This window comes from Diaporthe batatas (genome assembly GCF_019321695.1).
Source record: "Diaporthe batatas strain CRI 302-4 chromosome Unknown Contig00013, whole genome shotgun sequence".
Lineage (NCBI taxonomy): Eukaryota > Fungi > Ascomycota > Sordariomycetes > Diaporthales > Diaporthaceae > Diaporthe > Diaporthe batatas.
In genome coordinates, this window is record NW_025408560.1 from 426,093 (window position 1) to 452,846 (window position 26,754).

The window sequence follows — 26,754 nt, forward strand, 5'->3', positions numbered from 1 at the left end:
CCGGGACTCGGCCGTTGCCCGACCATGCTCGTGCCACACGTGTCCACTGCAACGTGACAGTGTCGAGGCTTCCACATGCGAAGATCCATCACGTACCAACGGTTCCAGCGAGCACCGCACACAAGCAGTGCCAAGCGGCAGATCAGGCGCACACCAGGCGGCCGTGGTCTGTGGCATGCTGTCATCCTCACTCGAGCAAGCATTTCGGCTAGTCTGGTTCTCGTCAAACATCTCACCCATCCGCCGTGGTTTCGCCCGGCCTTCGTCCTGTGTTTTCCCGCCACGCATCGTAGATTTGCCGATGCTCACGCGTAGACAACAATGCAAAAACCACAATCGCGTCCGCTCCGACGAACAGGGTAAAAGAACCAGAATCCAGGTTTCTACGTCGAGGTAACGGCTGTAACGGTACTAGCCGCTCCAAACATGAGAGGTCACAAGCATACATATGACCTGCTCCTGCCAAGACCTTTTCATCCCAATTGGCCCCAGGATCCATACCGAGTGGGTGGGCAACTTGAGCCGCATGTGTCACCAGTGCCGGGCTGTGGGTCCCAAGCAAACAAGGCACCCCATATCTGCCTTACTTTGAATAGGGCTATACCTACCGTCGGCTGTCTCCGCGCGGCCGGGAACTCCGACGAGCGCTGCACCATGCCCTTAACATGCTCTTACTATTCCAGGTGACGATGTGTATCAGACCCTGCCGCCCCGCGTCTGGTAACAGTGCTGGGAACATTTCGGACCAGATGCACTCGCAGCCTTGTGGCAGGCCGAACTTCGCAATCACCAAGACTTGGGCCACTTTAGAACGACACAGTGACGTAGCCTGCCCTGGACACAACAGATGAACAGAGCTGGAAGCAGGCCTCGAGCATTGAACATGGCAGTGCCAAGTTCTGGCCAGGTCGGTCGGCTTGTGTATTACGGCAAATCTCCATTACCGAGCCCTGAGACGTACACATGTCCTTGGAAGTAGGATCGAGCGTGACACGAACGACAAGCACTTGAGCACGATCCGCCGGCCCGCCAACAAGCACACGATCTACACAAGCTTGGCACACCTTCTTTTGCACAGCCTGCAGCTATCCAACCTGCCTTGTCGAGATCGTTGCACGATCTGCCAGCTGATCTGAATTGTGAGAGACGAAAAAGCTTGCCCGATAGGTTTCCACCTCTCCAGACGATCAAATTGCACTGGCATCGGTTGAACTGGACCTGCACAAGCATCACGGGCATCCTCGGCGCGCATAGCTCTCACTCCTGCCCGGAGGATACGTTGTCCCTCCCTGCCACAACAGCAGAAGCGCAACGACACAAGTGTGAGAGCAACCCGTCACGCACTACCCTAAGGCAAGATGCGAGCATGTCGGCGGGGCGCGTGATTCCTCAGGACGGGAGGACGGGAGCGTTTCTCGGAAATGTTCCTCGCGTGTTTCATCCCATCGCCCGCTTGGAGATCATCAAAGGCAAACAAAATCCTCCACAACAGGCATGTTCAGTTCTGTGGATGTCAGTGACGAACAAAATAGAGGTTAATCCTAAAATGACGTAGAAAAAATGTGATAGAAGTGGTGCCACGTAAATGCCCCTATGCCAATTGATCCTATAAAATGCTTTCTTGCGACAGGCAGGCTTGGCTCGACTTATTTTAGGCAGAGACAAGACAGCTGGCCCAGGCTCCCGGACGCACAAGCCTCAGGAAAAGCGAAACCGGGAGCCTCACGGACACAAGACATTGCGGCAAAGCCTATATAGCACGGGGTAGGACCAGCCCTATGGCAAGTCTTGTTGTCGTAGTTGGGATGAATTGGGCCCGAGTTCCCAAGGTTTGCCACCCCGTCTGGCCGTTTTACTTGGCTGGGTAATTCCTCTTCTCGTAACCGTTACCGCAATCGAGCTCATGGTCGCGAAGCTTGTGAGCCGGCCCAGTCGGTATTTCCCTTCCCCGACTTTGAGTTGTTTGTGGGAAGTTGTCAATGCTAATCAGGACAACAGGGAAGTAAACCAGGGTGAGCGCGACGGCCGTTCGGGCCTTGGGAGTACCGTTCTCAATGCGCGAGGAAGAGTGCTTTCTGCGTTAGCCGTTCCGTCAGAACTGGGATGTATGCCGGATAGCACGGCTCCTGCGAGCCAGTTCCCGGGGTCACTCTAACCTACGACAGCTATTATTACACGACGAGGAGATCAGTGACGGCGCTGGGTCGCCGTTTACCGTGAGGTTTCGAGTCCAGGAAACAACATGATTCTATATAGGTACTTTGTATCATACCCCTTGTTGTAGCCGCGCGCGTGTCTCTGCCGGCTGCCACACGGGTATCAAGATCGATGAGTCTTTGGAGCGCCATCTAGTTACGAAAGTGACTAGATGGGACAGGTTCGGCTGGCGGCTTGACTGGACAACCGCCATGATCAACCCCCCCTCCCCCCGGAATCTGGCGGCCTCAAATTACCGTCAGTAGCGGTGACCAAGCACGGAGTGACGGCACAGATCGGGTCCGGTTCGGGGCGTTGTCCATCCAAGACCTCTCGTCCTTGGCAGGCGGTTGAGAGTGTAGAGGTGACCTAAATCACAGCCCCATTCCAAAGACAAAAGGGGTATCCGCAAGCACCGACTCTTCTCGGCTAGGAGCAATGACGCTTGAGAATGCTCGAAACTGAGGCTCAGCACTCCGGCGACTGCAGGTAAGGCAGGATTCTGAAGACACACGCCAGCTGCTTCCTAATCGACACGCCTCCCTTCGTCGGGTGTGGCGATTGACTAACATGGTCGCTCTGGAGGGAACGGCTTCAGTTCAAGGGTTGACTGCGTCTCGAAAACAGGCGATCGGTCTGCTTGGATGGTATAAAGTCCAGGACACCACTGCCAACTCGGTTCGTCGATGGTTGGCCTTTCACCAAGTCCTTTGCATGTGTTGGTCATGTTCAACGGACGATGATGGTCTTTCTTGACAAAAGGGCGCGAGGGTGACTTCGGCCTCCATTGTGTTGATTCATTGTCCTTGTGGCCCTTAGCCACACCCAACAACACAAGTGTGATTGGGTCTGAGCATGGCATCAAGGTCTCGGCTACAAGCGTACGGACTTCCCAGCTCCAGTTGGTCATCCTCGAGCCGCCATTCTTACCCAAGCTACTCATTGACAGGTTGAATATTTGAAGATTGCCAGCGCACCTTCCTGCGAGATCATGACCAGCAACAGTGGTCTTGAGCACGGGAATGAGAGAGAGCGTCATTGTTTTTCCTCCACACAAGTTACTTGAGTATGGAGAGACTGTTTCACCCAAGTGACGGCAGCAGGGGTTGGAGGGAGTCGGGTACGGCAGGCCAACTACGCCCAGACTGCCCATTGAGGCCGAAAACAGCTGGGACAAGATGTATGATAACCAAGACTGATGTTGGCGAACCGCAGCAGCATGAAATGAGGTCGCAGGACAGGTGCCAGATGAACACGACAGGAGAGAAAAGGGGTTGGAATAGGGGCAAAATTGCGGGAGACACACACTTGCGCTGTGTGGCATGTTGGAAGCAGGAATGAGACATGAAGAACGGAAAGCAAGAAGCCCTCTTCCACACGTGTGCCTCTGCCACCGCGGACAGGGCCGGTTGGTTGCAGAGGGGGACGGTATGGGCTCACCTGCGGTCGTCTCCCACATGGCCTCGGAACACATCGGGTGGCATTTCCATCCCTGAACACAATCTACCGATGACCGAGGGAAACTAGCAAGTTGTCCACAAGCACGCTTGTCTTATTGATGGCAGAATGATAACTCAATGTCCGTGTTCGGCCAGAGTGGATGTTGGAGGCAGCGTGTTGTCCTACAGATTCAGCTGCCCTGACAAGCGACCGGGGAGTGAACCCCTCCACCATGGTCAGTGTCGTTGGCCACAGTCTTGCATTCCAAGCACACAGTACCTTTCTGACACGTCAAGTCTAGTCCCCGGCAGGTTGTCTCCGGTCCTGTGTTGTCCCAGTGGGCACGACCATGAGATGGACCATGGGACACTGAAATGATGAGCTGCTTGGCTCTCCACGATAGTTGCCGTATGGGCCGGACGTCCCGGGGAGAAGTGCTCGGGATTCCTGTTTTCCACGCTGTCGTACGTTTCCGTGACACATGTCCTGGTCTCCTCGACATTAGCACCGATCAGCCGGCGTCCATTGCGTTGCTGGGCGTGGTCAATGACTGAGCTGCGTGAACCTTGGCCCTGCTCCTGCTACCAAAAAGGCTCGAACGCTAATAGCGACAAAGAGGTAGACAGTCTTGTCGAACAGGGGCCTGGTACCTAGCCCGGGGTAGAAAATGGCAAACAAAAAGCACCCATCAAAACATGCCAACGAATACGCGTACATGGTTGGGCAACCCGCAGCTCGAACCGGCTCAGCTGGCGCGCCCAGGCAGCCCGGCTTGGAGGGTTGCAGCGGCAGGTAGGGGTGATTGGCCCAACAAAGCCAAACCAGCCCCAGCTGGGGGTTGGATGGCGTGTAAGCCGGTGAGACACGGTTGGAAATGAAATTGCCCAGCTGGTAGGCAGTAATCTTATCTGATCGATCAGCTCTCCTCGCCAGCAGGGCAAGCAGGGTCAGCTCCCCAGGGGGTGGGAAGGAACGGAGCACGATTTCGCGCTAACGCACGAAGCCGAGGGAATGTGTGGACCACCGATGTCGGACGGACAGTGGCGGATCTGATAAGATTTGGGCTCCTTCTCCAAGGTGCCGAGTCGCACTGTGCTGTCTGCAGCTACCCGTTCGCGCCTCCAGACCCTCCCCAACCCTCAACCCTCGATCCGATGCGGGAGTGTTTGTGCCGGCGCAGCCCGCCCGGACTTTTTGTGAGGTGCTTGGGGAAAATGCTGATAGGATGAGCCGGTCGGCTGTTCGGCTGGGCCTTCGGCAACGTCAACGGAGCACTGCGGCTGTCCTGTCCTGCCAGTGGGAGGAATTGAAGCGGAAATAACTTGATAACCTAGCTGCTAGCATGCCTAGGTATCGTCAGATGGTGGGGACATGGTGGAATCCTCGTCCCGGCTGCGTGCCTGCGTGCCTGGTTTGCCGATCAAGTTGCCTCTTTCGACATCAGCAGGTAAAGAGAAGAAAAGACAATCAGATAGGCACTGTATCTGTTGAGTTCTGCACATACACGAGAGGTGGCGTGGTGCTGGGATCTGAACCGGACCGGACAGTTTGGAGCGAGAACAAGGGAAAAACCTTTGCCTGCGCGCGCCCCATTCCCGTTTCTTCATGAACCTTGACATCACACCCCCAGACCCCCTCGGCAAAACATGCCAAGCTGCCGTGTTTTTTTTTAATCCCCTTCTCCCGCCCGTGCAGCATAGGATTGACTCCCAGCACAGCCGTGTCATGTCCTCTTCCCCTCTGGTGCGGTGTAGCGCAACGCAGTGTAGTGCAGTGTCGCGGGCTTGGACTGTCGTGTCAAGAGATGACATGTCATGTCATGTCATGTGCGCACAAGGCTTGTGATGTGTTGGGGAGGCAGGAATACACAGATTGCGCTTTGGCAGCCTTGGTCTAGGCTCTACGGAGTACTGTCTAGTCCAACAGTCTCGGTCAGGCGATACGGCTGGTGACTATAGTCTACCTACTAAAGTACCTAGGTATCTTCCTGAGTATGTGGTCGCCCCCCGCCGAGGACCAGACAGGGCATCTCCACACACCGCAGTTTTGTGCCGTGGTCACGACGTCAGCCATCCAGGCTGGGCTGGGCCCGGCCGGTTCGGGGGAATTGGATGCATCAATTCAGACTGGGGAATTCACAACACACCGGGAATCCCACGATAGCAGAGCCCCCTTATGATTATGCTGCTGCTGCATGGTGCTAATCTACACAGTAATGTATTCGCTGCGTTGCTTGCGTGCTGGGCCTCGTGGCCTTCCATTTTAGGAGCAGGCCTGCAGGCCCAGGCGGCCCCAGAAAATTAAGGAGAAATGGCAAGACGCGCAGTCTTTTCCCCGGGGGACCCTGGCACATAGATCCCAACGTGCCGGGAGGAGCACCTCTCTCTGTCAGAGCTTGCACTGTCTTGCCTGTCCACCCTTCGGCCAGGACCGACCATCGGGGCTGCAGGGCCGCCCCCAAAGAGCCCATCAGGCTTAGTCGCACAGTGGTTCCGAGGGCCAAGCCGTCGTGCAATTGGGCAATCGGCACACAATTACACAACCGACTGTGCACCTCGACCCGCTGCGTACTGTGTTGGCGCTCTGTGTACAATAATACTGCAGTAAGTTTAAGTCAGTCTTTGCTCATCATCGACATGGGCCGACCGGGGGACGCGATCTGATAAGCCACCCTAGCCCTGCATGCCCAAGAAAAGGAAAAGGTGCCGCCCGGGTCCCCATCCTCGGCCACCAGCACCAGCACCAGCACCAGCACCACCTTATTAGTCTGCACAGTACATAGTATTCCACTTCACCACCTCAGCCGGCCCAATTCCTGACCAAGCAACTACACCTCACCCTGACTGAGCAACTCCATCTTTTGTTGTGTCATAGTAGTGTGTGCTGCATCTCGTAGCAAGCCAGGCCAAGCGAGGGTTTACCACTTTCCCCCCTGATTTCTCACCATCTCTAATCATCTCGACATTGATTACTTGGTCCGATTTAACACGACAAACACGCTTGCACGCCCGCACGCCTGCACGCCAACAACCCCAGCGACCGTGGCTCGCCCATCTGATCTTTTAAGGCTTACTCCTCCACAAGGCCGGTTATGCATTCGGCAGACTAGCACTCGACATCAACAAACACCACCCTCCGCGCCGCCTGTTCATTCATACCTGCGTCAGACTCAACCTCGCCACAGCCGTCTCTTCCCATTGACCAGTGGGCTCACCCCGACCCCACCGACCGCCACCACAACCATCACCTCCACCCCCACCGTTCCAACCTCCTCGCCAGCCAACATGATGCACTCGCAGACCGCCCGCATCATGGCCGAGTCTGGCAACTGCTGTGCGCCAGAGGAGCCCACCGGCCCCAAGGCCCCCTCCGTCGCGCCCTCGCTCACCTTCTCGGAGCAGTCGGCAGAGGAGCAAGATGTCGACGAGACCAACCCCACCGCCGAGCCCAGGCGCAGGCGCGCATCCACCCGCCTCATTGCTCAGAGCGCTGCCGATGTCCAGCGCATCACAGGGGAATCTACACAGCAGCTAGCTGCACGGTGCTGCGGCGGAGGCTGCTGCATGAACATTGGCGCAAAGAAGGCCGACATCCAGTACGAAAAGGTTCAGCACCCAGACACCGATGCCTTCCGGTCACTCTGTCTTAAAATTGACGAGATCCCGACTGTCTTGAGCAACGTTGTCGACCTGCCCGAGCAGACAGCCTTCCTGGAGCCAATGCGACGCCCATCCGATGTGCCCTCGCCTGCCTCAACAACCGCATCCAGCGCCACTGACAGCGGCAATGCGGTCATCGATGCCCTGGTCCAGCGTACACAGAACACCCTGCAGCAACTCTCCCTCGAGGAGCTCGACACCACCATCCAGCCCCCCAGCTTCGTCCAACCCCACCCCCCACACCACGTCTTCCCGGCCCGCATCCACAAGGCCCGCGAGCTGACACGGGTTGGCGCCGAGAAGAGGACTTTCCACTTCGACATCGACATCACCAACTACCCAGACGAGGAGGGTGTCGACTTCAAGGTCGGAGGCGCCATTGGCATCTCCGCGCCCAATGACGAGGCCGACGTCGACGAGCTGCTGGAGACCCTGATGGTGCCGAGGTTCCTGCGCGACAAGCCCGTCATGCTGCGGACGACAAAGGGGCGCTGGCCTACCGTCTGGGGCGATGACCAGGCCCGGGAGCTGGTCACGACACGCCGCGACCTCCTGACCTGGTGCTCAGACATCCAGTCCTACCCTCCCACGAAGCAGCTGCTGCGTGTCCTGGCTGAGCACGCAACCGAGGAAAACGAGCGCAAGATCCTCATGTACCTCTGCTCCGCCGAGGGCCAAGGGACCTTCTGTGACTTCCGGACCGGGCCCCATGTCTCCCTCTCCCAGCTCCTACACGCGTTCCCCAGCTCCAAGCCGCCCGTCGACGCGCTTCTCTCCCAGCTGCAGCCGCTGATGCCCCGCTTCTACTCCCTGTCCAATGACCCCCACGACTCGTTCGAGACCCGGGACGGCAAGACGCACCGTCTGATCGAAATCGCAGTCACGGTTCACGAGTCCGCCGACTGGAGAAAGGGATCAAGAACGGGCGTCGGCTCGGGCTTCTTCCAGCGGCAGGCGCTCAAGTTCATCGAGGCCGAGGCCAGGGGCGAGAAGAACCCCCAGGTGCACGTGCCCATGTTCAAGGGCCTGATGGCGAACCCGCTGGCCAAGAAGTTTGTGTCGGACGGGCCGATGCTCCTCATCGGGGCGGGCGTGGGCATCGCGCCGTTCCGGGGCTTCGTGCAGCGCCGGCTCAAGACGGCCAACTGCGCCAACAAGGTGTGGGTGCTCCAGGGCATCCGCGACTCGCTCGTGGACGAGATCTACAGCGGCGAGTGGGGCGTGCACGAGGACGAGGTCAAGCGCGTGGTGGAGAGCCGCGTGGGCGAGGGCCGCTACGTGCAGGAGGAGGTCATCAACCAGGCGGACCTGGTGTGGTACGTCATCAATGCCGTCGACGGGCGCGTCTTCGTCTGCGGCAGTAGCAAGGGCATGGGCGAGGGCGTGGAGGAGTCCCTCATCGAGGTGGCCATGCGCAAGGGCAACCTGGGCCGGGACGAGGCCAAGAAGTACTGGGACCTCAAGAAGCAGGTCGGCCAGTACATCGCCGAGACGTGGTAATGTGGGGTCTGCGGCGCGCACAAGGCACACCTGGCGCCTTTTCTTCCTTCTTGCCTGTCTCTCTCTTTCATGGGCGCTTGATGGGTAAAAAAGCAAGACTCACTAGATCAGGGTTCACTGGCGCAAGCATTTGTTCACGGCGTTTTTGGGCGGAGGGGTGTGTGTTTTCCTGCTCATTTCGGTTCTCCGTTCCGGGCGAAACAAAAATGGGATTATTTTCACACAAGGACCTCACGGACTTGGGTATGGGAAAGAAGGAAAGCAGTCATCGCATCACCGGATGCTGAGCTCGGCGGCGTCACACGGGGTTTCGGTTGCTTTCACGGTCCTTTCGCGCATGGGCTTGGTTTGCTTCTACCTGCGCATTGCTTCAAATGCTTGCACACAAACAAACATACGCAAACGTACATAGCTATCTTACATATCTTTGAGACTTGGTTGGCAGTCTCGTTATTGAATGACAGATTGAATGAAATACACATCAACAAACCGACCTTGGCCCACCGATCATATTTGTCTTTTTTTTTTTTTGGTGTTTGATATGGTCTCCAGCCTACTGTCAGACTGTGAAGGCGGGATGGGTGGGGCCCACAACGACGCAACCCTGGGCAAATCCTGTCTTGGGAGGGCAAAATGTGACGATCTGATTGATCAATGGCTGCACCACGCCCAAGCCACTTTATCATCCGGATAAGCTTAATGCACCTAGCACGTAGGTTGCTAGGTAGTCTACGGAGTATGTCTAGGAAGGATCCAGATTTGCCAGCCCTAGGGCGTCCTAGCCCCCACGTTCAAGTCAACGGCGAGCAACCAGTCAATAGATACTTAGTGAGCTCAGAGTCGTGGGGCCCGCGAATAAAACCCCCTCGGTCACACAAGTCAGTCAGTACCACACAGAAAACATAATTGTCAGTGCCAATGCTAACATGGTACGACAATCAGTCCCGTCGGGAAGAGGGGGGATCAATGCAACAGCGGCGACTCATGGACAGAAGGTGGTAGAATCATGTCCATGATGATGAGCTGGCCTGCTGGGCCTGGACTCGGAGGAGGGGGGGTGTTTGGCTCGCTCGAAACGCGTAATCGTGTCGGTTCAGAGCCCCGCGGATCCACCCCCTCGGAACGACCCCTCGGAACGAGACACTCTCAGCCTGTGAGAGAACAGAGAGGGCTTGGTTGGTTGACTACATGCCAATTTACAGTGTGTGTCTCTGTCGTGGTACAGGATTTATTAAAGGCCATAAATCTGTATACCGAGCACATGTGCAGGCTAGGGCAGGTGGGGTTCTTCGCCGTTGGGTCGGCCGGGCCATAGCTCGCCTGGGAAAACAAGCAAATGGAGTCGTGGCCAAGGATTGAAGATGATCATGCCACCACCCGGTTTGGGTCTGGCATGCACAACTGGCACATTGCACACAGCAAGTTGGAAGCAAAGTGCAAAGTCCAAAAAGGGCTTTGGTGGGTGGGGCTTGGTCGCGTTCCGAACAGCTCTGCTGTGGTTTGAAATCCTTAGTCATCTGCATGCCTATACGGGGGGTACCACCGCGGTGGATTTCCAATCGCTTCGAAATCGAGCCGCGCGCCAATCACCTCACTGCCCTTGTCCTCACACCCCTGGAGCTAGCCTGGCCCAGGCTATGACACAATGGAATCATAGGTGGGCTGGTGGGGTGTAAATCCGTAGGTCCGTCCGACACTCGCTGCTCTGCTGCATCTTATGCCCGTGTTCTAACGGCTTATGGGCGACAATCTAGAAGAGATTGGACATTCCAGAACTATTACTAAGATGCAATAGACAATACTAGACCACTTGCGAGTGCTCATTGAGTTTGAATAGGCTCTGGGGGAGGTGGGGGACACCGCAGGCTCGCGCATAAAACAGACAGACTTGCACAGGACTCCCCAGCCCCGATCGAGACCCATCTTCCGCCGGACAACGTAACAAATCATAAGAGAACATACCAGACCGTATATAGCGCATCTATGCAGAGCGGGACCCTCCCATAGCTCCAGGACCAGGAACCCCTCTTCGTCAGCCGTTGGTCATCAGCCTACGTGCGGTCTGCCAGAATATGAATACCGCCAGGTTCCTCACGAGGCCGGCCACTTCCTCTCCCCTCCGGACTATCATTACCACCTCTTCTATCAGCAACACCACCCCCCTCTCAAGACCAATAGCATCAGCTTCAGTAAAAGCTACCGCCTCGCTCACAACACGCCGGACAACCCCGCCAACAGCCCGCCTCTTTTCCACCACATCCAAGATGGCCTCCGCCCAGCAGCTCATCGACCTCGCCAAGCAGCGCAGGTCCTACTACCCCCTGTCCAAGGACCTGTCCATCCCCCCCGAGAAGATCCAGGAGATCGTCAAGTCCCTGCTGCAGGAGGTCCCCTCGTCCTTCAACTCCCAGTCCAACCGCGTCGTCGTCCTGTTCGGCGCCGAGCACGAGAAGCTGTGGGACATCACCGCCGAGATCCTGAAGCCCATCGTCCCCGCTGAGCAGTGGGAGGGCACCTCCGGCAAGATGGCCATGTTCAAGGGCGCTGCCGGATCCGTACGTCTTTCTCACCATGTGCATCCCTAATAGGTGCACCACCCGTATGGAAAGTCAATAATGCTGACCACGACCAAAACAAACAGGTCCTCTTCTTCGAAGACCAGGACGTCGTCAACGGAATGCAGGAGAAGTTCGCCATCTACGCCGACCGCTTCCCCACGTGGGCCTCGCACTCGGACGCCATGCTGCAGTTCAGCGTGTGGACCGCCCTCGAGGCCGAGGGCCTGGGCGCCAACCTGCAGCACTACAACCCCCTGATCGACAACCGCGTCGCCGAGGAGTGGAAGGTCCCCGCCAGCTGGAAGCTGCAGGCCCAGCTCGTCTTTGGCGGCAAGACCGGCGCCGCCGGCGAGAAGGCGTACGCGCCCGTTGAGACCAAGTTCAAGGCCTACGGTGCTTAGATCGGATGGTGCTTGCGTAATAAGATATAAGAGAGAGAACATGAGAAAAGACATGTTGAGAGGGACGGAGGGACGGTGGAAGAACTACATGAAAGATCAGGCTAGATGGCCTTAGAAGACGCCAAGACCTAGAATCTTCGTCGGGTCGCTTGCATTGACCGGCGTGGAGGGGATGACACCATATATACCACATATTTCCAATAAATTATGAACAAAGTCCAAACTCACTCCCAACGACTGTCTGAGGCCGGAGCAGCAGCCCTATGGAAGCTTGGCGTGTGGCATTTCTGCTTCATTGGAACCCTGATGTATGCCTGCGGCGCAGCACACATGGTCGGTACGTCTATGACTCCAGTGAGGCCAAACACGCCCATGGGCCCGCCAGCAAGTTTCAACCTGACAACACATCAAGATGGCGCTGCGCCGCACGCTGGGTTTGGCATTGGCCAGGCAAACGCGACCGACCATCACGCGAGGCCAACGGCTACGGGTCATATGGTGCCCTCAGGGCTCTATAAATGCCAGGCCGCCTTACCAGCATCTGAGCACAGCAGGGAACGGCACACTCACCAGGCCGTACAGCCAGAAACAGCCTACCATGAGCTCTCAGGACCCAGCTGCGGCGGCCCAGCCAGACATCGTCGAGGAACAGCAGCAGCAGCAGCAGCAAGACGTTGAAGAAGGAGAGGACCCAGACTCGCAACCACCCGTGGTCGAGAAGTGGAGGGAGGCAGTCGACGCCGTCCTCGCAGCCACCCGGGCGGCCTTCCCCTCCAGCCCGGCCTACGACGCCGCCTCCCCGGGGGCGTTCCAGTCCTACTGGCGCGGCGTGTTCGAGCGGCTCCACGGGCAGGTCACGGCCGACGGCCGCATCCCGGAGCACCTCACCTCGCCGCCGTGCAGGGAATTCGCGGTCAACATCTTCGCGCGCGGCGCCGGCGACGAGGGCCACCCGTGCCCGTGCTGCCTGCCCTGGGTGGAGCCGAGCGTGAGGCTGGAGAACGGGGCCGGCGTCACCAAGGGGGATCTCGTCAGGGGCCTGGGGCGGTTCCTGTACGGCGGGGAGGGCCTGCCTCGTGTGTATATCGAGGACGTGGAGGGGGGTGACGTTGTTCCCGAGGAGGAGGAGCGTGAGAAGAGGACCGGTGTGCTGGTGCACGGGGCCGACTGGATGAGTGAGGGTGGGGATGGCGGTGAGAACGGGGAGAGGTACGTTTATACTGGAGGGTGGATCGGCCGCCCTGCTATGATATGGATGTATTGTTGTCACCCGGGAGAGTTTGCGGAGAAGGCGGCTGCGACATTGCTGCGGGATAGGGCTGATGAGGAGGATAAGTCGGGGACGACTATGGCGAAGCTGTAGGTTTCTGGGCTACCGGTACCTTTGTATAAAGTACGAAATCACCGCTCTCCCCTGAAAATGAATCTAAACTGAACTATCTCTCCGATCTGAATATAATGCCGTCCGCAAGCGTGATCGGGTTGTAGGTGCGCGAGTCTTGAAATGCTCAGCGGATGGACTCGGACATCTGCTCTTCGATGAGTCCGAGGGGGTTGTAATTGACGGGTAGATGCTTTAGTGGTGCGCCAGTGGGCATGAGCCGCAACCCAGACAGATCATCACAGCCGGGCGGCCCGTCGAGGCCATGTGCCGTGACGTCTACGACTACCTCCCCCAAGAGATTGCCGTCTTCAAACGGCGCATACCAATACATGTTACCACACCAGGTAGGATATGAAGCGACGGGACGAAAAAGAGGCTCTCGGATCGGCGAAATCACGGACCAGATGTTACGAAAATCCGACGCCTAAGGCTGCCTTGTCACTCGGCCTGTCTAAATCGCCGTGGTGGATGGACCCTGTCGGCCTTCGCCTCGTTTGCTCATGATGAGGTCCAAATCGGGCAAGTATATATGAACATGTTCGTGTCCGACTTAAAGTACCCTGTGGCCACATACTCTCGGATGATTGCATCTGATCTGATTGATGCCATTCAAACTTGTGTCCTGAAATACCTACCATACTTGAACCAACCTTGGAGCAGTGTCACTATCCCGCATACAGAGAGAAACTTGGAACCCCTCAACAACACACTCCAAAATGCCCCCAACATATGCCATCCTCGGCGCAACCGGCCAGACAGGCGGCTCAGTCCTACAAGTCCTCGCCTCAGAACGGCCAGACGTGCGCGTGAACTGCCTCGTACGGTCCCGGCCCAAGCTCGAGCGCATGTTCCCCCAGGTACTCTCCTCCTCGAAGCAGGTGAAAGTCTTCGAGGGCCAGATCTCCGACGTCCCGCTCCTGACCGACTGCATCCGCGGCACCAGCGCCGTCTTCCTGTGCGTCGCCTCCCCGAACAACAAGCCGCACCTGCGCATCGCGCGCGACCAGGCCGAGGCGGCCGTCGCGGCGCTCGAGGCCCTGCGCGCGGAGCAACAACAACAACAACAGCAACAAGCCGGGGAGCAAAAGCCCCGGCTACCCCTCCTGGTGGTGCTCTCCTCCGCCGAGACGGACGAGGCCCGCTTCTGCGCCGACATCCCCTGGCTGGCGCGGCGGTTCCTCTTCGCCGCCAACTGGTGGGTCTACACGGACCTGATCGCCGCGGAGGAGTACCTGCTCGAGCGGGCCGGGCTGGTCGACGTCGTCTTCGTGAAGCCGGGCGGCATCTCGACGGACCGGCGCCGGGGCCACGTGCTCTCCACCGAGGGGTCGCAGACTTTTGTCAGCTTCCTCGACGTCGCGGGCGGCATGGTGCAGTGTGCCGAGGAGGGGTCCGGCCGCTGGGCCGGGAAGAGCGTCAGCGTTCTGTCGCGGGACAAGGCAAAGGTTGAGTGGGCCAGCGGGCCGGTTTTGTTGAGGAACATGCTGTGTACTTGGGTCCCATGGCTGTATCCGTGGCTGTTTTGATGGGGTTGAGTTTGGTCAGGAGGGACTCGAGGAATACTTCAATGTTGGCCCCGAGGGTCCCGGTAGATGGAATTGGTGTTGTGTTGGTGCGGATGGCGTTGGCATGTGTATACCTGACGACACAATCGTATGTAGTAACTTTTTAGACAACCATGTATAGGATAGGGCATGCATAGCCACTCGAAATTCTAGAAGGCGCCTGTCAGTTTACTAAATAGCGCGTACAAGTCCTTGCTAGGTTCCCAGTATATGTAACACGAGCCCCGTCCGACTTGCTGAGAGAAATTAATTGGCTAACAGCTGATGATGAAGTTGAGGATGATGTGTATCATCGGTATCTATCTACGTGGCTATCTAAAGGTTGTTTTTGATTCTGCTTTGGTACTGCAACCGCCATCCGGTCGTACCTAAGTAACACGGGACATAGATTGTTCGCCATACTATAAGCACTCACGGCCGCTCCAACCACACCCTCCCACCTGGGAGGGTCTCAAACTCACAAAGCGCCTTGCTTCACACCAGGAACAAGCAGGACAATGCCAACCTCCCTCCGCCCTCTGGCAACCAACCGGCCTGACCCAGAGCAAGTAATAGCACGTCCATCCATCATTCCCTTCCAGGCCGAGCTCCGCACTGGCTGCTTGGTCCCTGGGTTGGCTTGCCTGCGCCGTCATTCCGCGTTAAGGTCTTCTGCTTCGTTGACGCATGTTCATATCTGGCAATTCGCTGTCGCTTGCACTTTCCCACTGGCCCTCTCACATGTAAACAGGCCATGTTTTACCTAATCGTCTCATTCCTGGCCGCCAGACCACAACCAATCTCATTCAGACGCGCCGTTGTCTTATGATGTTAGTGTGAGCGCGAGTGTCACCGCTGACGTTGCGATCAGAGTGGCGTTCTCGCCGGACAGAGACCTCGTTTTAGCTAAGCAAGACAGTAGACACCGGCGTTGGTCTGCAGCTTGGTCACAGCTACCCAAATGTCCGCATCGGGGTCATAGCAAAAGTCTCATCGGAAGATCTGTCAGTTGGGTTCGGTCAGGCCCAGCCATCACAGTCCAAATTTGGACTTCAGGGCCTCCCTCTCCTCAGCTGGCATCTGGTTGGTAAACTGGTCAAACTGTGGGATCATTTGCCTGTACACATTGATGATCTATAGAAGCCGTTAGCACAGGCGGATTTCAGAGTCAGGCGTTCAAACATAACATGGACTCACGTTCTGGAAGAGTTCGTGCAACTCCTTGTTGATGTCGCTTGGCGGCCGGGTGTTGTACCGCGCAATGCACATAAAGTATGACAACAGGCTCTTCTCCATGGCCTGCGGGTTCTGGGCGACGATCATAGTGAACCCCTTGAGAGCACTAGCTTTCTCGTCGTTGCAGTCCAGCTCGACCATCGCGCCTAGGAACTCGTCCGCAAACGTTGTCAGGTGAGGGGCCAGCGCCTCTGCGTTCTGGAGACCCAGCCTACCCAGCGCAATGGCGGCGTTCTCGTTCACACTGATCGGGATCGTTGGGTTTGCCATTATCTGCACCAGCCGCTCCATGAGATCAGACACGAATGGCGCCATGCCCTTGCCGTGCTGGGTGGCGATCTCACCGGCACTCCAGCAGGCATTGTTGATAACGCTGAAGTAGCCATCAATCTCCTCGTCGACGACGTTGTCAAAATCTAGTTGCCGCAACAGTATGGGGAATATCGAAGGTAGATGGGACTGAAGCTGAGGGTAGACGTATTTAGCGCAGTCGCCCAGCAGAGCATATGCCGACTGGCGGACCTCGTCTGCAGGATCACCCATGCAGAGGTTCAACAGTTCGAAGAAGGCAGGCTGAGCATCCTTGACCAGCTCCTGGGCCTTGTCGTCCTCGAGACACTGGATAATGGCGCTGAGGAGATCGAGACTCGTGACGAGGAAGTCCTTGTCTGGCTGGTCGAAGTTGTGGTTCGTCTTTGCCGCCATCGTCTGTTCAAGGTTCTGGTGGATGATAGTGACGCAACGCCTGAAAATGGGATGCGCGTAAGGAGCAAACTCGTCCCTCATGGCCATGGCGACATATGACATGCACTCGAGGAGTGGGAACACTTCCCTCGACTCGTCCGGCACCTTTTGCCATCTGTCGATCAACGCGGGCATTAGCTGGCCGGCATGCTGAGGCAGTGCCAAGACAGGCCCGACGCTTTCTGCGAGCGTTTGTACGCAGTCGTACAGAATGTACATATTCTTGTCCTTGTATTTGGCGAAACACCGGATGTATTGCTGGATGATTGGACCCGTGTATGGCTCCAGGACCTTGCCGGCCTTCTCCTCGAGATTGGCCATCGCAGAAGCACCAGCCTCCTGGACCTTCTTGTTCGGGTCGAGCATCTTGTGCAGGATGCCCTCCATCATGGGGACGAAATAGGCCTGGATCTGAGCGGGGTCCTTGAGGTTGGCTGCCCACGATGAGTAGCGGCCAAGCGTCCAGCAAGTGATCTGCCTGACGACGGGTTCTTGGTCGTTAAGAAGTGAGATGAGGTATGGCACCAGATCAGGCAGATGGGGCGTGACCACCTGGACACAGCCCTCAGCAACCGCGCCCAGCGCAAGAACTGCGGCCTCGCGGCGAGGCCACTCCTCATGCTTCAAATGTGTCGTTAGGTATGGCAGGATGCAATTGAAGACAGGGTCCCTGAAGTCACGAGCAAAAACATCCAGGGCGGCAGCGGAGCACTTGCGCAGTGTCCACCTCTCGTCGGGGTTTTCATCACCGTCCTCGTCGAGATCATCAATTTCACCTTCCTCCAGATCATCGTCCATGTTGGCAAGCTTCTGGTACGCATTGCCGTTTTCCGCCTGGTCTGCGGACTGCTGAGCGCCAGCAGCCTTACGTGCCCCCTTGCCCTGTGCGAATTGGGGCTTGATGTCCTCGGCGCGGTCGTCCTCGTCCTCATCATCCGATGCGCCGCCCAACAGAGCAATGTCCTCGCCGCTGTAGACCATGGATTCCAGGAGGACGGGTATAATCTTGTGGATGTAAGGGCTCAGGGCCTGCCACAGGTTATCGTGTTCGCCAACCGCGAGCCAAAACTCTGCCGCCTCACAGGCCAGTTCCTCCTCCTCGCTCTTCTGCTGCTGGATGATGTAGTCGACCAATCCGGAGATGTGGGGGACAAGCTTGTCGGGCCTGGTATCGACCAGTTGCACGAAGCAACGGCAGACCTGGCGTCGCACATCCTCGCTGGGGTCGTTGGACAGCACAAACAGGTGCTGGAGAAGGTCGTCTATGCTATTGAGCATAGCCTGGGATTTGCGAGGGGTGAAGACGTTTATGGCAGTAAGGGCCTGAGCGCGCACCTTTGGCAGGGGGCTCTTGGTCGCCTCGATGAACTTTGGCAGCAGGTAGTTCAGGGGCCTCTGTCCGTTCTGCTCGCGCTGCAGCATCTTGGCGTTGTCCTCGCAGATCTTGGCCATGGCGGCCATGGCGCCCTCCTGTCCCTCGGGGGAAACCTGGCCAGACTCGTTTCCGATCAGCTTGAGCAGCTCGGGCAGGAACTCGGGCCAGCCGTAGATGCCAACGCGGTTTATGAGCTCGGTGGCTATGTTTCCGGCATAGCTGCGAATCTGGGGGGCTTTGTCCTGGATGCCCATGGGGACTGCCAGCTTGATGAGGCTCAATGAGGACTGTTCGATCTGCTTGAAGTGGAGCTTGACATTGTTCTTGAGCATGACGGCCGCTGCGGAGCGGACAAGGCTGTAGTCCTCGGGGGAGAAGTTGAGGCCCGGGGGCAGCTGGGAGCTGGAGAAGATGTAGGCGAGGTAGTTGTTGAAGTCTGGGGAGTTCCTGGCTTGCGACAACATCTGGGCTGCGGTTAGTACGGCCTGTTCTTGTCGCTTGGGGGTCGTGTGGACTGTGGCCTCGGTAGGGGCCATATGATATGACTTACAAGCTCTGCCTTCTTCTGGGCAGCCTTGTCGAAGCCGCTGAGGGAGTCTTTGAGGTAGACGGCCAGAGTCTGGAGAGACTCCGGGGATGGTTGCCACGCCATGGTTAGGGCGGGTGTTCAGCGGGCACCTCCTCCAGGACAGCTAGGTGATGCTGGGCTGTGGGATGGGGAGGATGACCCTGTTCTTGTATTGTGGTCGGGGCTGGGTGAGGTGGTGCTTTTGAGGATACTGCGCTCTGAATAGAGAGTGCAAGAGGCTGGAACGGGGCGTGGGTTGCCGTCAGGAGCGCATCCGTGTTGCCCTGTTGCAGACAGAGGTGGGAGTAGCGGTAGCAGCCGCAGTAGTGGGAGGGCGTCTGGTGGTGGTCGCAGTGGGCAGTGGGCAGTGGTGGGGTAAGGTAGGTTTGGCTTGTTAGTGGATCACGGGTCTTGGAGACCGCCTGCACCTTCTTTGCAGCAACCAGACAGGAAGGCACAGCCTGCTCATTCAAGAAAGGCTCCCGAGGACAAGTTTATGAAGAGACGCTCTAACAACAAAAGACGGCCTGCAATTAGCAGCAGTCAGCAGTCCTTGTGCATTGCCTGTCTAGATGGGAACAGTCATGTAAATTTGGATCGCTTGCACATGCTGTGCCTCTGGCAAGCTTGAGGAGGTGCTTGTGGATTTTTTTCGACATGGGTGCAGGTCGGACGGTACATGCAATTGCAGCATACTACTCGTGCCAGACCCCGTACCTCCGTACCAGTCCAGGGTCCGCTACAAAACCAGGAGGTGTGTCCAAGTTTAGAAGAGACCAGCAGGTCAGCGGATTTCAGATCTGCTGGGCCTGGACCTAGTGTGCTCTGCAGCCAGCAGTACTGCTGGTTTTTCCTTGCTCTTTCCTTTCCCCCCTTCCTATTCTTTCTTCCCCCCCTCCACTCTCTCCTTGCGGCAAACCTTGGAACCTTGCACACAGTGGGGTGGGGGGAGCCCATCCAACCGGCAAGCCTGCAGCTTGGATTTAGATGGCAAAGAATTCTGAGTGGGTCCGTTGGTTTGTGCCAGTGTTATCGATAAGATAGATACATACAGACAGACAGACAGGGAGGGTGGGAGGCTGGCACACTGTGGCAAGACTGACAGACTGATTGATCCCTCTCAGTCCTGCCCTTTTTGCCGCTCTGTTCGTCTCTGGCCCGTCCGGGTGCGGCTATGTTTCCACTGTTACCGTACGATGCGTGCAGTAAACCATGGCCTCCAAGACGGACTATCTCTTTCTGCCGCTCGAGCGTTTGACTCGTCGCCTCCCCCGGCTTCCCCAAGTGCCTTTGTCTTTGCCTACCCTGGCCTGGCCTGTTCAGTTTTGTCTGCTGGCTGATCCTGGGCCCCACAGATTCGACCCTGAACACCTGCTCCGGCCGGATTGTGGCCTGGGTCCTTGGGACCCCCGTTTTGAACCCCCAAGAGGAGCATGTTGAGACACAGTGACGTCTGTCCGTCTGTCTGTGCCTTCACCAAAAACTGCCATCACTATTTGATCCACTCCGTCTTGGGCAGCAGGGCAGCTTGGCCAAATCATAGCCACCAGTCGAGAATACCTGGAATTCGGTCCTCCTCCACCGGTCTGCCAGCCTGACGTAGCATCTCAACGTCTATGCATTGTCCTCCTATGAGCTGTGAGCCGTGTCACAGCAATCTACTCCCCGGCTTTCCTGCTGTCTGCCTCTAGGTGGCACAGTTGATGCTGTGGACAGGATTCACGAGCCCAGCAGACACCAGGTCGTGCCACCTGCGTCGTGTGACCTGAAGCAATCGTATCCTCCCGAGTTCCATGTAGTGAAGCCCACCAAACGAAGGCATTCGATGAGGGGAAGGGGCTTTGGCCGTCTTGTGGATGCAGGTAGAAACGGGCCTATTTTCTGCTTCTTTCTTGGACTTCTGGCCTCCCTCTGCCCCATGGCCGAATTTGGAGGCTCATGGGAATGATCCTGCCGGCCGAGTAGATCGGCGTCGACCCGGCTGCTTCTCCATGGCCTCCACCGGCGTGGCCCAAGGCCTTACCAGACCAGCCAGCAACGCACCTCAGAAGGAACCTTCCTCTTCTCGTCCCATTTCCCAATTATGTCGTGTTGCTTCTACTTGAAAAATTCATGAGGATGAGGCTTCATACTGAGAGGACACGGCCGCTCGGGAGCCGAACCCTGCCCCGAGTCCAGCACAGGGATCTGACATGCTTGACATCCTAGTCCATGAGGTGATCTGCCGCCTCGCTCTACAGATCTCTCTGTTATGCACCATGAACTGAATAGCATATTCCAGCACATGACACGAAGAGAGACCCCCGAGACCGGTCTATGGTCTGAGCAACTTATTGTGCGGATAAATGTATAAATGTATTGGGCCAACGTCCTTTGGGACGCATGGTCTGTTATTACTCAGTTGAGGTTACACATGCATTTACTCGTTCCTTTACTTATTAGCCGGGTTTGTAACACTACAAAATGAAGCAAGATTGTCAAAAGCAGACTCGACGCATTGGGAGACCAGACCATTCATGTAGTAGCACTTCCAAGCTCGATTCCTCTTTACTGCAATGAGCTGCAGACACAGAAGCGTACTTGCGCTTCAACAAGTCCAGTTCATACGCATCCCTGAAATACACAATCGGGCGAGCACGTTGGAAGACCCATCGAGACTGAAGATTTGTGTACCCAGACGACCTGCCAAAATCTCCGAACCAGAGTAGACCTTCGGAAGTCCTGTGACAGAACCTCCTCATCCCTTGAATCTAGAAGTGCTCGCACCATCTAATGCCTTGTTCCTCCATGGGTCGAGATTCGAGGCCACATGTCATGTCTGTACGACCCGGCCAAGTGCGTTGGCTGCTTGTCCATGATACTGGCGTGTCACCATGGCAGGAGTCTGGGGGTTGAGCCTGCCGGTTGGATGTAGGACAGGCGCGGCTCTGGGCTCTCCTTCTCCCGCCAGCTGTGCGATGCAAGCCCTTGTCGGCGTGGGAAATTCAGCTTCATCCGGAGCAAGCCTGATCGCCGTGCTGCCTCACTCTTTGAGCCCACACTGGCAATCGACGCCATGGTCCCCGGGTGAGCCTAGGCGGATCAGGTCGACCCGGGCTTCGTTCACGAGCTGCTGACAGACATGGCCGCCACGCCGTTCGTGACGCCGCGGACGTCCTGCAGCTTCCCGCTGACCACCTCGACGACCTTTCTGAACGCCTCCATTTCCTCCTCGACGGTGCCGCCCAGCCCGGTGCTCGCAAAGCTCATCGAGTTCGCGACATAGACGGGCAGCTGTGTCTTCTTTGCGAACAGCCTTGCCATCCGGGTTGTGAACTCCTCTGACGACCCAGCCGAATACAGCGGAGTCGAGAGCGGTTGGCCCGGGTTGAGCTTCTAACCAGGGTTATACGATCAGCACTTGGGACTGTTGACATGGTTTGCGCCTCGGGGGCGGCCAAGAACAACTCACGTCTGGGAGGGCATAGACGAACGAGCCCATCGGAGGCGGTGTCCCGAGCTCGTCTGCCGCCGCGGTGGTCAGGAAGATCATGATGGATTTGGCATGGATGGTCAAGCGGACATAGACCCGGGCCTCGAGGGATCGCGGGAGGGGGAAGGAAAGCTGGAAGGTCTCCATGGCCAAATGCCAATGCTAACTTCAACAAAGACGGCGCGGGCACGTTCCAGAAGACCCGAGAGCCACGAGTCCGCGGCCTGCTGATGAGTAAGGTTGCTTCGGTGTACAGCCAAGGCGATGATCTCGGCACAGATCCTCTTGGCTGGTCCAGGCTCTGCTTGGGATCGGAGTCAAGGTTGTGTTGGACGTTCGTCACGCTCGTCACGTTGCGTGCTCACAGTGGCTAGGGTCAGCGGTAACACCTAAGTGAGCTTCCCTGCCTGCAGGCGCCCCCTAGCACATCTGCCCACGGGGGCCTTGTAGCAGGTGCGACCCACTTTAACAGCTGTCCATCCCCTGCTTTTTCAAGCTGGGCCAGCCAGGGCCAGAGCTGCAGCATGCCGACGTACGCAGCCTGTACGTGCGCTAGGGGCCTGGGGGCACATCGTCACCAACCCAACCTTGGAAGAGACAACGACAAGCAGACAAGAAGAGCGCGAACATGTCTGGCTCTATGCTGACATAGGCTGTCTCTCACTCATCCCCTACTTATTCCTCTTCCTATTCCTCATCTGTTTCTCCCAGCCAACCTTTTAATCTCCTCGTCTCCACTGTTCTACTCACTCCTTCAAGATGCAGCTCAGCAGCGGCAGCCCCGGTGCTCCGTGACTGACCAGGCCTGTTGTGTTGTTTCGCCGGTTTCGCTGCCGGACTTACTTAAACCACACAGCCAGCTAAAAGCAAGCAGCTCGGGCACGAGCCAGACTCGGGCTCAGCAAGACCTCGACCACGACTCGGCCATTGCAGCACTGGGCAACCTTACAACCTCCACAACTGGTTGCAAACATGATAGAGACAGATACCATGGCCGATCCAGTGCATGCAGAGGAGCGTGACTGGCAGGGCCTGGAGGAGACCGTCTCGGACGTGGAGGAGGCGAGAGTCATCTTCTGCGCCCTCGACTCGTTTCTGTGAGTGCCCCTCACTTTCACCACCCAGCCGGGACGTTCTTTTCGCCTGGCCAGCCACGCCGTCCGCTGTTCCAACACGTATGGGGAACTAACATTGGCTTGTGCTGAATGTAATCTGTAATGCAATTGTATTTGGTCGCATGAGCCCTGGTTTTCTCATCTGCTTGTTTGTCTGTCTGTCTGTCTGTCTGTCTGTCTGTCTATGCGTGTTAGAATCCTCTTGTGTTTAATTTTTCCCCTCGTCTTTTCCTTGTACCCCAAGCTGATTCTTCTCACCCCAACAATTTTGGATACTTACAACATCTCAGACAATATGGTAGGGTGGCTCACTTCAACTGCACCCACCTGCGGCGGCAGTCCTTCTACGCGCTTCCCGAGGCGCACTGGAAAATGTTGGCTGCCCCGCCATTCAACTACCTCGAAACTCTCGACAAGGTCGACGCCGCCATCGACTCAAACGCTGAGCTGGCCAGAGGCATTGTCAAGCACGGGCTGAGGAGCCTGGCCCCGAAGGAGACCTCGTCAGAGAGCGACTTTCCTTCCATGCCAGAGGAGTGGGTGGGCGTCGCCAAGTACGGCGACATCGACAAGGCCAGGAGCACGCTCCGACAGTTCTACCGTGACTGGTCCGCCGAGGGAGCAGAGGAGAGGGAGGCCTGCTACGCTCCGGTCAAGCGAGCCTTGGCCATCGAGAAGAGCAGGCATCCCGAGATCCAGCACCTCAAGGTCCTCGTCCCCGGGGCTGGCCTGGGCCGGCTGGTCCTTGACCTGTGTCTCGAGGGCTTCGAGACCGAAGGCAACGAGATTTCTTACCACCAACTGCTGGCGTCTTCCTATATACTAAACAACTGCCAAGAAGCCGGACAACATGAGATATTCCCCTGGGTCCATACGTTTTCCAATCATCTCACAAGAGATCGACACCTCACGAGCTACAAGATCCCGGACATCCACCCTGCTACTGTCCTCGCGAATGCGGAAGGCGTGGGGGCAATGTCTATGTGTGCATCTGATTTCCTCTGTCTCTACGGTGACGACGACCACAGCGCTCAGTACGATGCCGTGGCAACGGTATTCTTCCTCGATACAGCGCCCAACCTTATTCGCTACCTGGACACGATTTTCCACTGCCTCAAGCCCGATGGTATCTTGGTCAACCTTGGTCCTCTCCTTTGGCACTTCGAAGACAGGGCTCCAGGTAACCATGGTCACGATGACGATGGTGATGGGGAGCATGACCCCAACAATTCGACAGGCATAGCTGACCCCGGCAACTTTGAGCTGTCTGACGACGAGGTCAGGTCGCTGGTTGAGAAGGTCGGTTTCAAGGTCGAGTCCTGGGAGACCAACATCCGGGCTCCCTACATCCAAGACCCCAGGTCTATGCTTCAAACCGTCTACCACGCGTCTTCCTGGGTGGCGCGCAAACCAGCCGTCTAGCGAAGCCTCGGGAGCTAGCCGTGGCCACTGCTGCGTCTCCCTGAGTTTGAGACAAAATCAGAGCCTCGGGGGGCTCCGCACGGATTTTTGTGTGTCCTCCAGGAACCTAAGTCGATCACACCCCCCAAATACTCTCAGCTGTGGTGGCGGACGACACGTCAGGTAGATACAGGCCACCCTGTGGCAACCAACATTCTGTAAGAATATTGTCAGTCGCTCTGTATCGATTTCAGACCACCGCGCTCTTGAGATGAGTAGTCTGCGAAAGAAGGAGGGGATGGGAAAACACAGCCCTCAAGGCCCCCTGGGCCAAAGATTGAGGAGGGGGGGGGGTTATAAATCCGTGACGAGACCCTGCGAATGAGTTGCAGCCTTTGTCACAGGTGGGAGAACGCATCGACTTGTGCATGATGACTGCAAAAGACTAGGAATATCAATGGCTGAGAGGTGTCACCGAGAGCGACCTGTTACATCTGCTTCAGACACCGGCTCGAATAGCCACAGGCTAGAGGTGTACTTGTATTGCTGTTGATAAGTGGGCTCGATCTGCATACTAGATACGCCTAGAGACGTTTGAAGACGGAACGAGTCTGATGTTTGGCATAGAATACAGAATTGACATACATACACCAGAGGGAGCTAATACACACAAATGTCTAATTATGTCTTATTCTCAACACCGGACATCTGATACACTTTTTACAACTTCGCCTCGCCCGGTGCGAGAAGCTCCCCACGCTGCCACAGTGCCCCTCCGTCGACCTCGATAGCATCACCGTTGACGTGGCTCCCGGCCCTCGAGCACAGATACACCACGACACCAGCGATATCCTCCGGCTTGCCAAGCCTCCTCATGGGGTTGGCCTTGGCCAGCTTCTCCACGCCGCCAGACATCTCCATCAGGCCGTTGGACATCTTGGTGGGGAAGAAGCCCGGGCAGATGCTGTTGACGGTGATGTGGCGGGGCCCCAGCTCGAGCGCAAGGTTGCGCCCCAGGTGCAGCACGCCGGCCTTGGACGCGCTGTACCCATACGTGCCCTGCGCGCCGAGCGTGCCGACGCCGAGCCCGGCAACCGAGGAGGTGATGACGACGCGGCTCGGGTCCTCGACCGAGGCGCGCTTCTGCAGCAGGGGGGCGAAGAGCCGCACCGTGTTGAACACGGCGCGCACGTTGAGGTCCATCACCTTCGCGAAGGCGCTGTCCGGGTGCGTGTCAAAGGCCTCGCCCCACGTGGCCCCCGCGTTGGCGAGCACGATGTCCACGTGTGCCGTGTGCTTCCTGACGCCGTCCACCAGCGCCTGCACGCCCTCGACGGTGCTGCTGTCCGCGGGGACGGAGATGGCCTGGGCCCCCGGGGCCAGGTTTGGGAGCTTGTTCAGGAGCGCGACGGCCTCGTCGCAGGCCTTGGCCTTGCGGGAGGATATGAAGACCTTGGAGGCGCCTGCTTGGAGGATGCTAGGAGGGGTTTTGCATGTCAGTGGGGGTTTTTTTTTTTTTGGATTATTTCTTCTTGTCGTATCTTGTCTCCATCCTTGCTGTCGGGGTGATGGCGCAACTTGACGTGTGTGGGTTTTGCTTTTATGGTGAGAACTCACGCTGAGGCGGCTGTGAGACCGAGCCCCCGGGAGCCGCCGGTGACGACGGCTACTTTACCCTTCAGGCTGAAGAGCGAAGAGAAATCCTGGATCTTAACGTCCTCCATTTTGAACACAACGAAGCTTACTGGTTCTATTTCACAGCGTCTGAGTGTTTGCGCAGTGCCTATGTCAGTGTGGGTTACACAAAGTGATCAGTCCCAGAATGAGACTCACTGTAAGTAGGTGGTGCGACACCGGGTGGACTGGTTTTAATTTGTCGATGTATCTGTTAGATTATGGCGAAACTTCCCTCAAGTCCGGGAGAAGTGAGACAAATGTTTCAATTGGGCAAGATAATGAGGGTCGGGACTGGTTTGAAGTACAGAAGTTTTCGAGTGAAGTGAGTTGTCCTGATAGACTACGGGTATATCTATCCCTGGATCGTGACGTTCTGCGGGGAATTGTACCGAGGCTCGGTTACTCCAAACGGCCGACAGGGACAGGGGTATCAAGGCTGGACGGCCTGGCCTACCACTACAAGCTGCGTCGAACGCCTGGGGTT

General features: G+C 57.1%; 8 protein-coding genes across 8 annotated transcripts; 5 read left to right on the plus strand and 3 right to left on the minus strand.

Annotated features, from left to right (window-relative positions):
* The first annotated feature begins 6,289 nt into the window (after positions 1-6,289).
* KVR01_010189 (uncharacterized protein) lies at positions 6,290-9,284 on the plus strand. The gene has a single exon (XM_044792167.1). The coding sequence runs from the start codon at positions 6,921-6,923 to the stop codon at positions 8,793-8,795; it is 1,875 nt and encodes a 624-aa protein (XP_044640348.1). The 5' UTR covers positions 6,290-6,920; the 3' UTR covers positions 8,796-9,284.
* Positions 9,285-10,601: 1,317 nt separating this feature from the next.
* On the plus strand, positions 10,602-11,981 carry KVR01_010196 (uncharacterized protein). The gene is made up of 2 exons (XM_044791020.1): positions 10,602-11,350; positions 11,437-11,981. The coding sequence occupies exons 1-2, from the start codon at positions 10,868-10,870 to the stop codon at positions 11,752-11,754; spliced, it is 801 nt and encodes a 266-aa protein (XP_044640355.1). The 5' UTR covers positions 10,602-10,867; the 3' UTR covers positions 11,755-11,981.
* A 19-nt stretch (positions 11,982-12,000) lies between these two features.
* KVR01_010393 (uncharacterized protein) lies at positions 12,001-13,193 on the plus strand. The gene is made up of 2 exons (XM_044793606.1): positions 12,001-12,108; positions 12,167-13,193. Exons 1-2 carry the CDS (start codon positions 12,061-12,063, stop codon positions 13,115-13,117), a joined length of 999 nt encoding a protein of 332 aa, XP_044640552.1. The 5' UTR covers positions 12,001-12,060; the 3' UTR covers positions 13,118-13,193.
* Positions 13,194-13,854: 661 nt separating this feature from the next.
* KVR01_010676 (uncharacterized protein) lies at positions 13,855-14,664 on the plus strand (the record flags this gene model as incomplete). Its single annotated transcript, XM_044790008.1, has 1 exon — positions 13,855-14,664. The coding sequence occupies one exon, from the start codon at positions 13,855-13,857 to the stop codon at positions 14,662-14,664; it is 810 nt and encodes a 269-aa protein (XP_044640835.1).
* A 272-nt stretch (positions 14,665-14,936) lies between these two features.
* Positions 14,937-19,200, minus strand: KVR01_010300 (uncharacterized protein). The gene is made up of 3 exons (XM_044793263.1): positions 18,588-19,200; positions 15,880-18,501; positions 14,937-15,816 (listed from the first exon to the last, which is right to left on the minus strand). Exons 1-3 carry the CDS (start codon positions 18,687-18,689, stop codon positions 15,715-15,717), a joined length of 2,826 nt encoding a protein of 941 aa, XP_044640459.1. The 5' UTR covers positions 18,690-19,200; the 3' UTR covers positions 14,937-15,714.
* A 1,806-nt stretch (positions 19,201-21,006) lies between these two features.
* On the minus strand, positions 21,007-22,477 carry KVR01_010231 (uncharacterized protein). Its single transcript, XM_044789806.1, has 2 exons — positions 22,057-22,477; positions 21,007-21,980 (listed from the first exon to the last, which is right to left on the minus strand). Exons 1-2 carry the CDS (start codon positions 22,222-22,224, stop codon positions 21,708-21,710), a joined length of 441 nt encoding a protein of 146 aa, XP_044640390.1. The 5' UTR covers positions 22,225-22,477; the 3' UTR covers positions 21,007-21,707.
* A 139-nt stretch (positions 22,478-22,616) lies between these two features.
* On the plus strand, positions 22,617-25,287 carry KVR01_010381 (uncharacterized protein). Its single transcript, XM_044784961.1, has 2 exons — positions 22,617-23,174; positions 23,483-25,287. The coding sequence occupies exons 1-2, from the start codon at positions 23,050-23,052 to the stop codon at positions 24,612-24,614; spliced, it is 1,257 nt and encodes a 418-aa protein (XP_044640540.1). The 5' UTR covers positions 22,617-23,049; the 3' UTR covers positions 24,615-25,287.
* Positions 25,264-26,580, minus strand: KVR01_010279 (uncharacterized protein). Its single transcript, XM_044790484.1, has 3 exons — positions 26,427-26,580; positions 26,211-26,357; positions 25,264-26,070 (listed from the first exon to the last, which is right to left on the minus strand). The coding sequence occupies exons 2-3, from the start codon at positions 26,315-26,317 to the stop codon at positions 25,314-25,316; spliced, it is 864 nt and encodes a 287-aa protein (XP_044640438.1). The 5' UTR covers positions 26,318-26,357; positions 26,427-26,580; the 3' UTR covers positions 25,264-25,313.
* Between the last annotated feature and the right edge of the window lie 174 nt (positions 26,581-26,754).

Excerpts from the sequence above, each read along its gene's own strand:
- KVR01_010189 (XM_044792167.1), top strand. The coding sequence starts at position 6,921 with ATGATGCACTCGCAGACCGCCCGCATCATGGCCGAGTCTGGCAACTGC.
- KVR01_010196 (XM_044791020.1), top strand. The coding sequence starts at position 10,868 with ATGAATACCGCCAGGTTCCTCACGAGGCCGGCCACTTCCTCTCCCCTC. Across the intron at positions 11,351-11,436 it reads TCAAGGGCGCTGCCGGATCC|GTCCTCTTCTTCGAAGACCA; the intron begins GTACGTCTTTCT and ends CAAAACAAACAG.
- KVR01_010393 (XM_044793606.1), top strand. The coding sequence starts at position 12,061 with ATGTATGCCTGCGGCGCAGCACACATGGTCGGTACGTCTATGACTCCA. Across the intron at positions 12,109-12,166 it reads TCGGTACGTCTATGACTCCA|ATGGCGCTGCGCCGCACGCT; the intron begins GTGAGGCCAAAC and ends CAACACATCAAG.
- KVR01_010300 (XM_044793263.1), bottom strand. The coding sequence starts at position 18,689 with ATGGCGTGGCAACCATCCCCGGAGTCTCTCCAGACTCTGGCCGTCTAC. Across the intron at positions 18,502-18,587 it reads CCCAGAAGAAGGCAGAGCTT|ATGTTGTCGCAAGCCAGGAA; the intron begins GTAAGTCATATC and ends ACCGCAGCCCAG. Across the intron at positions 15,817-15,879 it reads TGCACGAACTCTTCCAGAAC|ATCATCAATGTGTACAGGCA; the intron begins GTGAGTCCATGT and ends CGGCTTCTATAG.
- KVR01_010231 (XM_044789806.1), bottom strand. The coding sequence starts at position 22,224 with ATGGAGACCTTCCAGCTTTCCTTCCCCCTCCCGCGATCCCTCGAGGCC. Across the intron at positions 21,981-22,056 it reads TCGTCTATGCCCTCCCAGAC|AAGCTCAACCCGGGCCAACC; the intron begins GTGAGTTGTTCT and ends AACCCTGGTTAG.
- KVR01_010381 (XM_044784961.1), top strand. The coding sequence starts at position 23,050 with ATGATAGAGACAGATACCATGGCCGATCCAGTGCATGCAGAGGAGCGT. Across the intron at positions 23,175-23,482 it reads TGCGCCCTCGACTCGTTTCT|ACAATATGGTAGGGTGGCTC; the intron begins GTGAGTGCCCCT and ends ACAACATCTCAG.
- KVR01_010279 (XM_044790484.1), bottom strand. The coding sequence starts at position 26,317 with ATGGAGGACGTTAAGATCCAGGATTTCTCTTCGCTCTTCAGCCTGAAG. Across the intron at positions 26,071-26,210 it reads GGTCTCACAGCCGCCTCAGC|CATCCTCCAAGCAGGCGCCT; the intron begins GTGAGTTCTCAC and ends AACCCCTCCTAG.